Source organism: Pelodiscus sinensis, unplaced genomic scaffold (genome assembly GCF_049634645.1).
Source record: "Pelodiscus sinensis isolate JC-2024 unplaced genomic scaffold, ASM4963464v1 ctg64, whole genome shotgun sequence".
Classification (NCBI taxonomy): domain Eukaryota; kingdom Metazoa; phylum Chordata; order Testudines; family Trionychidae; genus Pelodiscus; species Pelodiscus sinensis.
Window position 1 is genome coordinate 113,084 of NW_027466015.1, and position 14,481 is coordinate 127,564.

At 43.2% G+C, this 14,481-nt stretch overlaps 1 protein-coding gene across 10 annotated transcripts in view; it reads right to left on the reverse strand.

Moving 5' to 3' along the window:
- Positions 1 to 388: 388 nt before the first annotated feature.
- Positions 389 to 14,481, reverse strand: part of LOC102448959 (carbohydrate sulfotransferase 5) — an 87,678-nt gene continuing 73,585 nt past the window's right edge. For all 10 annotated transcript variants that reach the window (XM_075918238.1, XM_075918235.1, XM_075918237.1 and 7 more), the window contains one exon: positions 389 to 5,843. In XM_075918238.1, the coding sequence (XP_075774353.1) occupies positions 4,635 to 5,843 (1,209 nt within the window). In that variant the 3' untranslated portion in view covers positions 389 to 4,634. The remainder of the gene's footprint in view (positions 5,844 to 14,481) is intronic.

Here is a 14,481-nt window from a genome sequence, read left to right on the forward strand (position 1 = left end):
TTTAGCCTGTGGTCCACTATAACCCCTAGATCCCTTTCTGCCGTACTCCTTCCCAAGCAGTTGCTTCCCATTCTGTATATGTGAAACAGATTGTTCCTTCCTAAGTGGAGCACTTTGCATTTGTCCTTATTAAACTTCATCCTGTTTAACCTCAGACCATGTCTCCAATTTGTCCAGATCATTTTGAATTATTATCCTATCCTGCAAAACACTTGCAACCTGCCCCTCTCCCCGGCTTGGTATCATCTGCAAACTTAATATGAATACTTTCTATGTCACTATCTAAATAGTTGATGAATATATTGAAGAGAACTGGTCCCAAAACTGACCCCTCAATTAATATTAACTGTTCACCCAAAACTGATTATTTAATGACTTTCTTCAAATGAAGGGTTTAAAATAAGTCTTTATTTCTGTTTCAATATTTGTTTCTGTTAAGAATTGCATGCAGCAGTATAAATAACACACAAGCATCAAAGACAGACAGATTTGTGTTGTAGTGAATTTAATTAAGAATTGACTCTTCAGGACTACAACTGGAGTTTGATTTTAAATAGCTGTAAGCTACACAGACTTCAGCAGTGATATTGGAACAATTTTTAGGGTGGGGGATGCTCCCCTTTTTAAGAGCTGATCCCCTCTTTTAATTCTGTCTGTGCCCCTCACTGCTCCAGGCTGGGGCCACAGCTGGGGACAGCTGTGGAGGCCTGGGCCAGGAGTGGAACTGCAGAGCCAGCAGCCAGGACACAGGGCAGCAGTGGGGCTGGTGGCCAGCAATTTAGGACTGGTAGCGAAGTCTTTGGGTGAGAGGTTAGCAACTGTGACCCTGGGACCAGCAGTGGAGCCCCTGGGGTGTGGTCCAGTGGCTGGGACACAGGGTGATGTCCAGGATCCCCACCAGGCACAAACTCTGGGGTTGCTGCAGCACTCCCCTGCCTCTCCCTCACATCCCCAATTCCCATGCCTATGGGCTGTGGAAGCAGATCTGTTCCTATTGCGTGTATCATGGAGTTTTAGAGCATATGTGTAGGAAAGATAGAAAATATGGCAAAAGACCAGCTTGGCTTAACAAGGAGATCTTGCATGATCTCAAAATAAAAAAGGAGTCCTATAAAAAATGGAAACTAGGACAAATAACAAAGGATGAATATAGGCAAGCAACACGGGAATGCAGGGGCAAGATTAGGAAGGCAAAGGCACAAAATGAGATCAAACTAGCTACAGGCATAAAGGGAAACAAGAAGACCTTTTTTAAATACATTAGAAGCAAGAGGAAGACCAAGGACAGGGTAGGCCCACTGCTCAGTGAGGAGGGAGAAGCAGTAACAGGGAACTTGGAAATGGCGGAGATGCTCAATGACTTCTTTGTTTCGGTCTTCACCGAGAAGTCTGGAGGTGTGCCTAACGTAGTGAATACAAGCAGAGAGAGGGTAAGTTTAGAAGATAGGATACACAAAGAACAAGTTAAAAATCACTTAGGAAAGTTAGATGTCGGCAAGTCACCAGGTCCTGATGAAATGCATCCCAGGATACTCAAGGAGCTGATAGAGAAGGTATCTGAGCCTTTAGCTATGATCTTTGAAAAATCATGGCAGACAGGGGAGATTCCAGAAGACTGGAAAAGGGCAAATATTGTGCCCATCTATAAAAAGGAGAATAAGAACAACCCAGGAAACTACAGACCGGTCAGTTTAACGTCTGTCCCAGGGAAGATAATGGAGCAGGTAATTAAGGAAATCCTATGCAAACACTTGGAAGGTAATAAAGTGATAGGGAATAACCAGCATGGGTTTGTGAAGAACAAGTCATGCCAAACTAATCTGATAGCTTTCTTTGATAAGATAACGAGCCTTGTGGATAAGGGAGAAGCGGTGGATGTCATATACCTAGACTTTAGTAAGGCATTTGATATGGTCTCACATGATATTCTTATTGATAAACTAGGCAAATATAACTTAGATAGGGCCACGATAAGGTGGGTGCATAATTGGCTGGATAACCATAGTCAGAGAGTTGTTGTTAATGGTTCTAAATCCTGCTGGAAAGGGATAACAAGTGGAGTTCCTCAAGGGTCTGTTTTGGGACCCGTACTGTTCAATATCTTCATCAATGATGTAGATATTGGGATAGAGAGTACGCTTATTAAGTTTGCAGATGATACCAAACTGGGTGGGGTTGCAACTTCTTTGGAGGATAGGGACATAATTCAAAATGACCTTAGCAAGTTAGAGAAATGGTCAGAGGTAAACAGGATGAGGTTTAATAAAGAGAAATGCAAAGTGCTCCACTTAGGAAGGAACAATCAGTTCCATACATACAAGATGGGAAGCGACTGTCTAGGAAGGAGCATGGCGGAAAGGGATCTAGGGGTCATAGTGGACCACAAGTTGAATATGAGTCAACAGTGTGATGCTGTTGCAAAAAAAGCAAATTTGATTCTAGGTTGTATCAACAGGTGTGTTGTAAGCAAAACTCGTGAAGTCATTCTGCCGCTCTACTCTGCACTAGTTAGGCCTCAGATGGAGTACTGTGTCCAGTTCTGGGCGCCACATTTCAAGAAAGATGTGGAGAAATTGGAAAGGGTGCAGAGAAGAGCGACAAGAATGATTAAAGATTTAGAGAACATGACCTATGAAGCCAGGCTTCATGAACTGGGCTTGTTTAGTTTGGAAAAAAGAAGATTAAGGGGGGACATGATAGCGGATTTCAAATATCTAAAAGGGTGTCACAAGGAGGAAGGAGAAAATTTGTTCCTCTTGGTTTCTGAGGACAGGACAAGGAGTAACGGGCTTAAAGTGCAGCAAGGGAGGTTTAGATTGGACATTAGGAAAAAATTCCTAACTGTCAGGGTGGTCAAATATTGGAATAAATTGCCAAGGGAGGTGGTGGAATCTCCCTCTTTGGAGATATTTAAGAACAGGTTAGATAGACATCTGTAGGGGATGGTGTAGACGGAGCTTGGTCCTGCCTTGAGGGCGGGGGGCTGGACTCGATGACCTCTCGAAGTCCCTTCCAGTCCTATTATTCTATGATTCTATGATATGACTATTCATCTGAACAGGCTATTAGCATGATGATTCCCTCATTCTAATTTGTTACTTCCATTTTCTGCTTTTAGATTCCATATTCCAATGTAGAAGCTCTACTCCAGCACCTAGATCAAATAACAGCTCTTCCATTCAGATGGGAGCACAGGGACATCTACTGACAAAATAGCATTACTAGGTCAGGATTTCACAGCTGAGCCAAAGACAGGTCATTTTTAGAAGTAACCCCAGTTCTCTGGGTTTTCCCAGGATAATATGCACTATTAAAAATGAAAACAAACAAAAAGTTCAGACAAATTTAAAAAAACACAGAGCTGCAAAGCAGCTTGGGGGGAAGGAATGGAAGATATGAAAGACAAAAACAAATCAGGGGACACTAAAATTATAGAACACAGAAAGTTGAGAGACTTTGTCATCCTCATTTCCATGCATTTGTTTTTGAGATTATGTTGAGATTTCCTTAAAATATTTAATCAATTGTTATCTCGAGTTTAATAAAGGTCTAAAAATAAAGTATTAATAAATATAAATGGCATTTTTCCATTTCCGCTAACTCAACTTTCAAAGTCAGATACTTTAACATATGGGAGTATAATACAGAGGTGGGCAAGAGGGCCTTTGTGGGCCGAATCCGACCTGCCAAGCAGATTGATCCGGCCCACAGAGGCCCTGCTGCTCCCCCGCCCCCAGGCCAATGAGGGCCTGGGAAAGGGGGGGCACACAAAGCTTCCTCCCGCCCTGCCAGGAGCACGCAGTGCTTTGCAGCGACATGCACTCCTCGCAGGGCGGGAGGAGATGTCACAAAGTTCCCTCCACCCGCCTCCCCACCCTGTGAGGAGCATGCAGCACTTCAAAGTGCTGTGCGCTTGCAGGGGCGGGGGTAGGGCGAAGGAAGTTTCACACAGCTCCCCTGTCCCCAGCCTCTGACTGGCACGGGAGCACGCAAAACCTCCTTCCACCCTGCGAGGAGCGCATGGAACTGTGAAGTGATGCATGCTCCTCGTAGAGTGGGGGTAGGGCGGGAGGAGGCTTCGTGTGCTCCTGCCGCCCCCAACTTCCTTCACCCGAAGGCTTCGCACGCTCCCCTGCTCCCGGGCCCTGACTGCCCTGGGGATGGGGGAGAGTGAAGCCTCTTCCCGCCCTGCCAGGGGCATAGGTGCCTAGTGGGAAGGACGGGGGCAAAGGGGCTCCCCCCAGCACCAGATCAATCATGGTCTATGGGTGGGGAAACCCAGAAGCATCCTGGCCCCGCCCCTTCCAGCTTAGGCCCCGCCCCTTTCAGGACAGCCCGGGATCACTTCAAAAATTTTTTGAAGTGGCCCCTGGCCAAAAATTATTGCCCATCCTGGTATATTATTTACAAGATGCATATTCAGAACAGCTCACCTCAGCTGTAAATCTGCAAACTGACACATCTCATGTTTCATTTTTATTTGTTTCATATTCTCCGATGTGAAATTGGAAAAAAATACTTCAATCTCTTGAAAAAGATATCAGCTATGAGTAGGATTAAACTTGGCAGCCAGAACTTTTCATACTACCTGTACATTGCACAGTGGATAACATTTACAAAAATGTATCTCTGTCTTAGTTCTTTGGACTGAATGATGCCCAACTGAACTGCTTTCTTTGTCTTGGCAACACTAAATCTAATGACAAATCTTTTTGTTCTCTCTCAGAATCCAGAAGTTTATAGCCAAGCATATTTATAGCACCTCTGCAAACTTCTTGTACTTTCTTGATTTTCTGGAAGGAAAGAATATTCCTCCAGGCCTGGGAAACGTTAACTGCATCTCGGGAGGTGATTTTGAAGGCTTCCTTTTTCTTTCCTGCTCCTTGGCCATGTGTGATATTATATATCCAGCTTTCAAGTTTGGGGGTCAGTCTAAGGTCTGCAAATTTATACATGTCCCTGATTTCTGATAAGGGATCTCGTACCAGATCTTCAAAACGGATCATCAAATAGCGATCTTTTAGAAATCTTGGAGATTTCTGAGTAGCTGTTTCATAAATCTGGACATGACTTCTACAAACTTCCTGCATTACTTTAAATTTGCTGTCCTCCACTTTAGTACCATTCATGCTCAGAACAATCCCATTGTCACGCGCTAAGGCTTTTACTGACTGTTCTCGTGACTTGGCAACAGCCCTGGGGTCACGCACCAAGTGAATGACTTTGAGGTTCAGGGAAGCGTCAGTGAGAAGGGGATAGAGAACGGTCAGATCGAAGAACCGGACCTCCTTGACAACAACGTGGCTGTATGTCTTGCAAGCCTCCTCCACCTTGCTGAACGGGTACTTGCCACAAAGGGTCTTGCAAGCCATTTCATTGGTGATGTCAGTGCGCTGAAAGGAATCACAGGCAGGGGCTGAACAGAGTGCCCGACTCACTGCCCACTGGAAGAGATCAGACAAGTTTCTCTTCCAAGGCATGTAGGCATCGAACACAGACATGTCACACTTGAACACAGACCTGACTAGGTCTCTAACAGACATCTGTAACACTTTGGCACTGTTCTGGTACATCGTCACCCACACGTGCCAGGCAGGCTCCATCAGGTAGAAGACATCCGGGTGCTGGCTGAAGAGCTGGCCAACAAAGGAAGATCCTGACCTCCAGGAAGACAGAATGAGGATGTGCACCTGAGATGGCTTCTCTTCAGATCGAGGCAGGAAGTTGTTATGTTGCACATACATAAACAATAAGAATCCAGTCTGAATCATGAGGAAAACCACAACAATGGTGCTGGAAATCCGCAGTCTCACCATGCTGGTTGAAGGAAAGCAACTATTACCCTGAAAAGGGAGAGGAAAAGGCTGTTTAGTATTTGGTAACAGCTGCAGTAGCATAATGGCACAATGCACAGCCTACTGTACTGTTCAGACTTTTCTTATCCGTAAGTATAGCTTGTGGAGTCTGCAGGGTGGATCCATCAGCAAGAGAGCTGAGAAAGGCTGTAAATAGAATGGGGAGCAGGCAGTGCAAGATTAAGCACAAAGCTGCCAACAGAACTGCCAGACCCTGAGCAAGGAGGTGGAAGAGAGGGCTCTACAACCCCGAAGGGGCAGGGCCTCGGGAGGAAGGACAGGGCTGAAGGCTCTTCTCCTCCAGCCAGCCCCTCAGTGACATAAGAACGGCCAGACTGGGTCAGACCAAAGGTCCAGCCAGCCCAGTGCCCTGTCTGCCCACAGTGGCCAGTGCCAGGTGCCCCAGAGGGAGTGAATCGAACAGGTAATGATCAAGCAATCTCTCTCTTGCCATCCATCCCCACCCTCTGACAAACAGAGGCTAGGGACACCATTTCTTACCCATACTGGCTAATAGCCATTTATGGACTTAACCTCCATGAATTCATCTAGTTCTCTTTTAAACAGTGTTATAGTCCTGGCCTTCACGGCCTCCTCAGGCAAGGAGTTCCACAGGTTGACTATACGCTGTGTGAAGAAGAACTTCCTTTTATTTGTTTTAAACCTGCTGCCCGTTAGTTTCATTTGGTGGCCCCTAGTTCTTGTATTATGGGAACAAGTAAATAACTTTTCCTTATTCACTTTCTCCACACCACCCATGATTTTATAGACCTCTATCGTATCCCCCTTAGTCTCTTCTTTTCCAAGCTGAAAAGTCCCAATCTCTTTAATCTCTCCACATATGGGACCCGTTCCAAACCTCTAATCATTTTAGTTGCCCTTCTCTGAACCTTTTCTAATGCCAGTATATCTTTTTTGAGATGAGGAGACCACATCTGTACGCAGTATTCCAGATGTGAGCGTACTATGCATTTATATAAGGGCAATAAGATATTCTCTGTCTTCTTCTCTATCCCTTTTTTAATGATTCCTAACATCCTGTTTGCTTTTTTGACTGCCACTGCACATTGCGTGGACATCTTCAGAGAGCTGTCCATGATGACTCCAAGACCTCTTTCCTGATTAGTTGTACCTAAATTAGCCTCCATCATATTATATGTATAGCTGGGGTTATTTTTTCCAATGTGCATTACTTTACACTTATCCGTATTGAATTTCATTTGCCATTTTGTTGCCCAATCACTCAGTTTTGTGAGATCTTTTTGAAGTTCTTCATAGTCTGCTTTGGTCTTAACTACCTTAAGCAGTTCAGTATCGTCTGCAAACTTTGCCACCTCACTGCTTACCTCTTTCTCTAGATCGTTTATGAATAAGTTGAATAGGATTGGTCCTAGGACTGACCCTTGGGGAACACCACTACTTACCCCTCTCCATTCTGAAAATTTACCATTTATTCCTACCCTTTGTTGCCTATATTTTAACCAGTTCTCAGTCCATGAAAGGATCTTCCCTCTTATCCCATGACAACTTAATTTACATAAGAGCGTTTGGTGAGGGATCTTGTCAAAGGCTTTCTGGAAATCTAAGTACATTATATCTACTGGATTCCCCCTTGTCCACATGTTTATTGACCCCTTCAAAGAACTCTAATAGATTAGTAAGACACGTTTTCCCTTTACAGAAACCATGTTGATTTTTGCCCAACAAATTATGTTCTTCTAGGTGTCTGACAATTTTATTCTTTACTATAGTTTTAACTAATTTGCCTGGCACTGATGTTAGACTTACTGGTCTGTAATTGCCGGGATCGCCTTTAGAGCCCTTTTTAAATATTGGCATTACATTAGCTATCTTCCAGTCATTGGGTACAGAAGCTGATTTAAAGGATAGTTTACAAACCATATTTAATAGTTCCGCAATTTCACATTTGAGTTTTCAGAACTCTTGGGTGAATGCCATCCAGTCCCGTGACTCGTTACTGTTAAATTTATCAATTAATTCCAAAACCTCCTCTAATGACACTTCAATCTGTGAAAAGTCCTCATATTTGTCACCTACAAAGGACGGTCAGGTTTGGGAATCTCCCTAACATCCTCAGCCGTGAAGACTGAAGCAAAGAATTCATTTAGTTTCTCCACAATGACTTTATCGTCTTTAAGTGCTCCTTTTGTATCTGGATCTTCCAGGGGCCCTACTGGTTGCTTATCAGGCTTCCTGCTTCTGACGTACTTAAAAAACATTTTATTATTACCTTTTGAGTTTTTGGCTAGCTGTTCTTCAAATTCCTTTTTGGCTTTTCTTATTGCATTTTTACACTTAATTTGGGAGTGTTTATGCTCCTTTATATTTTCCTCTCTAGGATTTGACTTCCACTTTTAAAAAGATGCCTTTTTATCTCTCACTGCTTCTTCTACATGGTTGTTAAGTCACAGTGGCTCTTTTTTAGTTCTTCTACTATGTTTTTTAATTTTAGGTATACATTTAAGTTGGGCCTCTATTATGGTGTCTTTGAAAAGTGTCCATGTAGCTTGCAGAGATTTTACTTTAGTCACTGTACCTTTTAATTTCTGTTTAACTATCCTCCTCATTTTTGCATAGTTCCTCTTTTTGAAATTAAATGCCATAGTGCTGGGCTGCTGAGGTGTTCTTCCCACCACAGGAATCTTAAATGTTATTATACTATGGTCACAATTTCCAAATTGGACCAAATCCTGCATGCTACTCAGGACTAAATTGAGAATTGCCTCTCCCCTTGTGAATTCCTGTACCTGCTAGTCCAAGAAACAGTTATTTAAGTTATCAAGAAATTTTGTCTCTGCATCTTGTCCTGAGGTGACATGTACCTAGTTGATATGAGGATAGTTGAAATCCCCTACTATTATTGAGTTCTTTATTTTGCTAGCCCCTCTAATTTCCCTTAGCATTTCATAGTCACTATTACTATGCTGGTCAGGTGGCCAATAATAGATCCCTTCCATTATATTCTTAATAGAGCAGGGAATTACTATCCATAGCGATTCTATGGAACATGTTGATTCATTTAAGATTTTTAATTCATTTGATTCTAAATTTTCTTTCACATATAGTGCCACTCCCCCACCCGCATGACCTGTTCTGTCCTTCTGATATATTTTGTACCCTGGAACGATTGTGTCCCATTGATTGTTCTCACTCCACCCAGAGAGAGTCAACCAGGACTCCAGTTGCAATTTAAAGGACTCGGGGCAATAGTGGCAGCAGCAGCTGATAGGTTTGAGCCCTTTTACCTTGCCAGGCCCCAGGACAGCTGTTCCCCCCATTGGTGGGCCTGAGTACAGAGTAGAAGAAAATTTGGAGTGGGTGTCTGATGCTGCAGAGAGTAGGCTGCTCAACTTTTAGGAAAATGCATTATGCAAAATACTTTGTGTGAGGTATCATTTGAAAAGTGTAATCTTCTGAGTATGGTTTTCCCATTTGTGTGCATAAATCATTCCGGAATTTGAAGTTATAAACCTGTTTTATTAATAGTGACATGCTAAGTGAGGGCCATTAAGGGTATTTCAGAAACATGTTGGCCCACTGATAAGGTCAATGATCTGTAAATGTTTTCCCTCCCTATGGACCATAGGAGGAAGTGAGAATCCCCACAAAGATTAGGGTTGTCAGATGGTTTAACCCAAAATACCGAATTCCCCTCCCCCCCAAAAAACCCCCAAAACACCAGGGAAAATTCTGTCGAGAGAAAAAAAGGGGGAGATTAAAGTTGTTGAGAAAAAAAAAGGACCCCGAGAGTTATAAAGCAAAAAAATAAAATTAAATTAAAAAAACCGAGAATGGCCCCTTTAAGAAATGCTTTTGAGGCTTTTTTGCCCTAACAGCCTGCCCGCAGCTGTCCGCCATCTTGTCCTCCTGCTCTGGGCCAGACAGCTCCCCTATGGAACCAGGTAAGCACCCAGTATTTTCTCCTCCTGGCCAGGAAAAAATCAGGAAATACCAGACATTTAAAGCAAAAATATTGGACTGTTTGGGTCAATACTGGACACCTGGCAACCCTAACAAAGATTTGTGTGTAGGTCACCTGATGCTGGGACCCATCTTGAATGTTGTACTTATCCACTGAAAGTGAGAAAAAGTTTAAACTGACCACAAAAAATTCCCACCTTTGACAAAAATCTATGCACAGGTGGGAAGCCAAACAACAGGGGCGGCTGACAGACATCAGCACACCCTGCTGACCACCAGTGTTCCCTCTGTGCAGCACAGCTTCACAGGTGCACAGAGCTCTGAGCCTCTGACTGGGCGAGGCTGATTAATCACCTGTGAAACTATGCTGACATGCAACTGGGTGGGAACACTGCTGACCATCCAAGATGACTGCTGAAAATATCTAAGAGTGAACTGGGGAAGGATCAAGGCCAGACTTGGAGGCTTTGCAGTCTGTGAAAGAAGATAACTAGAACTACTCTTAGAGCAAGGTATTGCATATCACAAGTTTCTTAATGAATTAGGCGTGTTTTGTTTTCTATTGCTTAGTAGCGTACTTTGTTCTGTGTGCTATTACTTACAACCACTTAAATCTTATTTTTTATACTTTATAAATTCACTTTTGTTTATTAATAAACCCAGTGTACATAATTGTTACTGGGGAGAGAAAAAGCTGCTGTGTATATCCTTCTTTAGGTAAGAAAGAGGGCAGACAATACAAGCTTGCTCTGCACAAAACTTTATACAGAGTCAAATGGCTTTATCTGGGGTTCAGGTCCCACTGGGGCTGTGGAAAATCTCTTTTAACTCAGCCTTCCCAGAGTTGTGCTGGTGTCAGCGTCTGAATTACTCTGCATAGGGCTGTGACCCCATCTCTGTGTCAGTGTTGGAAGAGACCTGAGGGCCTAGTTCAGCCAGACAGATAAGGTGCCCAGGAAGACATGAGCTCAGCTCAGTGGTAGTTCAGCACATCAAGTGACAGTCACAAAGGGAACTCTATGACCAAACCCGTCATAATCTCAAACTACGGTCAAAAGCACACAATTATGAAATGGCAGCATGCCCCAAGCTGGGGTGGGAAGCCCAGCAGACGTTTACATTAAGTTAGACAGGACTTTAACAACACATGATGGGGTGAGGAAGCAAGTGATTTAATTTATATGAAATATGGCTCATCTATCAAATTGCTTCCTCGTCTTCCTATTAGTTATAGTTCAATTTATGTCTTGCAGTATGAGGTACTGTAGATCTTAAAAATGGGGATGTTCTCACTCATGTCTAAAACACAGGACAGCCCAGGCTACGTCTAGACTGCAGGCTTCTTTCAGAAGAAGCTTTTCCAGAAGAAAAAACGTCTTCCGAAAGCGCTTCCACACTTCCAAAGAGCATCGAAGAAGTGATCTGCTTTTTCGAAAGATAGCGTCCACACTGAACGGACGCTATCTAGCATTTAAACTGTGATTACTATGCACAGAGTGGCCACCAGGGCACTTGTGCTTTTTCCTCTTCTTCCAAAAGAACTCCCTTTTCCTTGTCCACACACACCTTTTTCCGAAAGCTCTTTCAGAAAAAGGCTTCTTCCTCACAGAAAGAGGATTACCAATGCCAGAAAAAAACCCAAAATTTTCTTTTGAAAGAACGCAATTTCAGTGTGGACGTAATTGAAGGTTTTTTTTTCAGAAAAACAGCTGTTTATCAAAAAAAAAAAAAAAAAAAAAACCTCTATAGTGTAGACATACCTTGGAACTCAGCCACAGGGTAAAATCACCAGCCTAACAACTAATGGAGGCAGTAAGAATTTAGGCAACATGGGGCTTGCCAAGTACACACTGTATATGATTAAAATGGCCCCCATAGAGAAGCACATGGCACTCAGAGCCCAAATATAACATCTTGATGCCAGAGATGCTACATTGAAGGAGCAGAGATTCAATTATGTAAAGCAAGGATGTTAAAATGTTGATTATCTGGCTAACCGTATAGTCATTACAATTTGTATCAATTATATGATTAGTCGATAAGCGCTGTTATCAGATGTAAAGATGTCTCATAACACAGCTAGACAATTTTCTAGTGTGTGTTGGGGAACAGTCCATAGCTCTGGTTCATACTTGTACCAAAAATGATTGGAGGTCTAAGATAGAGGTCCTGAAAACTAAATTTAAATAACTAAGGGAAAGGCCCAGGCCCTCTAAGGTAATTTTCTTAGAAACGCTTCCAGTTCTAGAAGAAGGACTGGGTACTCAGGGGGACTGCCTGGGTGTCAGTGAGGGAACAAGTGTAAGAAAGAGAGATTTACATTTATGAGATACAAGGAACTTTTTCAGGAAGGGAAACTGTACTCAAGAGTGATAGGTTCTACCTTGGCAAAAGCAGGAATTATGCTTGACAACTTCAAAAATGACAACTTCTGAAGGCAGATGGGTCAGGGGAATTATTCAAACTAGCAGCTGGGAGAAAGCACTCAGGACAGGCAGTCAGAAATTATAGCTTAACAGCCTGACAGACTGTGATCACTGAGGTACATTATAGAAAAGCAGTGTGTGTCAGATGGTAGGGATGGTGTCCCTAGCCTCTGGATGTCAGTAGCTGGGAAAGGCAACGGGGAGGGATCACATTCTGATTCCCTGTTGTGTTCCCTCCCTCTGGGGCACCTGGCACTGGCCACTATCAGCAGACAGGGCACTGGGCTGGAAGGACCTTTGGTCTGACCCAGTCTGGCCATTCTTATGTAAAACGAAACAGAAGGACTGGACATTTGTGGTCAACAGCAGAAAGAGAACCAAAGAACATTCAATACAGCTACAAGTATGGATTGTTACCAGACACTTGTAGCCAAAATACAGTATTTCGGCATTGTTACAAATTCTATACAATTTCTTCATAAATTCTGTAGGCTTCTATTTCAGTATGTTTCTCATGATCAGACAATGTCTGCATGGCAAACTAAGTTGTGGAAGATTCCTTTTTGTTATTCCTTCAGTAACTATATAATCCCTTCTAAACTCTAATCTTGTCTGCAACTCTCTGCAAAACCGTTTGGTGCTAGTGGAGGTGGTGTGCAAGTGTGAAAGCAACACAAATGCCCAGGAGGTCAAGAACTGGGAACCTTGAAGATAACCAGGAAACACCCATTGTGCCTAAGGCTGATTTAAAATGAGCAGAATTGTTAGTTGTTAAAAATTCATGTTGCCTGTCTACACTGTCCTCTTCTGGAAGAGCTCTTGTGCAAGAGGGCTTATTCCTGAGTGGGAGCGTCAGAGTTCTCGTGCAAGAAGCCCTGATTTTATACATTAGACCATCAGTTTACTTGCGCAAGAACACGAGGCCAGTGTAGACAGGTAGTAAGTTTTTGCACAAGAGCGGCAGCTTTTGTGCAAGATTGCACCAGTGTAGACACAGCCATAGACTCCAATGGAAACTTATGTGTATAAGAAGGGGGCTCTTCCCATTAGACTCTGAGATCGGGTCCTAAAAGCCAAGGCTCTGAGGGTCCTTGAATCATGCTTGATGAACCCCAACTCCCCACTCGTGCTGTTTTTCATGTTGTACTTTCAATAAATGTGGCATATTGCCTTTTCCCTTGAAAAAGAGTCTGGCTGTGTCTAGACTGGCAAGTTTTTCTGCAAAAGCAGTTGCTTTTGCGGAAAAACTTGCCAGCTATCAACACTGGCCGCTTGAATTTCCGCAAGAACACTGACTTCCTACTGTCTGAAATCAGTGCTTCTTGCGGAAATATTATGCTGCTCCCGTTCGGGCAAAAGTCCTTTTGTGCAAAGCTTTTGTGCAAAAGGGCCAGTGTAGACAGCTCAGATTTGTTTTAGGCAAAAAAGCCCCGATCGTGAAAATGGCGATCGGGGCTTCTTTGTGGAAAAGCGCGTCTAGATTGGCCATGGACGCTTTTCCACAAAAAGTGCTTTGGCGGAAAAGCGTCCATGCCAATCTAGATGCTCTTTTCCACAAATGCTTTTAACGGAAAACTTTTCCGTTAAAAGCATTTGCGGAAAATCATGCCAGTCTAGACGTAGCCCCTGTGTGCGTCTTATAAGCATAACACACTCTGTGAGACAACTACAGAGAATGTCTCTGAATGCTCATCTGGAGGAACAAAACAGAGAGCTACAGAGGACATCGCTAAAATCATGACTGGTATGGAGAAAGTGCTATTTACTCCTTCTCACAATGCAAGAATTAGAGGTCACCAAATGAAATGAATAGGCAGCAGGTTAAAAAGAAACAAAGGGCACTACTTCTTCATACAGAGCACATTCAACCTGTGGAACTCAGTACCAGGGGGTATTGCAAGGGCCAAGACTACAACAGGGATCATAAAAGAATTAGGTAAGTTCATGGAGGATAGGTCCATCAAGGACTATTAGCCAGGATAGGCACAAATGCAAAACCATGCCGAGCCTCTGTTTGCCAGAAGCTCGGAAAGGGGAACAGGGGATGAATTACTGTCTGTTCTGTTCACTCCCTCTGAAGCATCTGGCATTGGCTACTGTTGGAGGACAGGATACTGGCTGGATGGACCTTTGGTCTGACCCAATCAGGCTGTTCTTATATGTATACATGTATGCTTGTACCCATAAGCATTTCTCATAAAACATCTTCTTCAATAACATATTACATAGTACAGCTATAACCAAAGTAAGAAATCTCC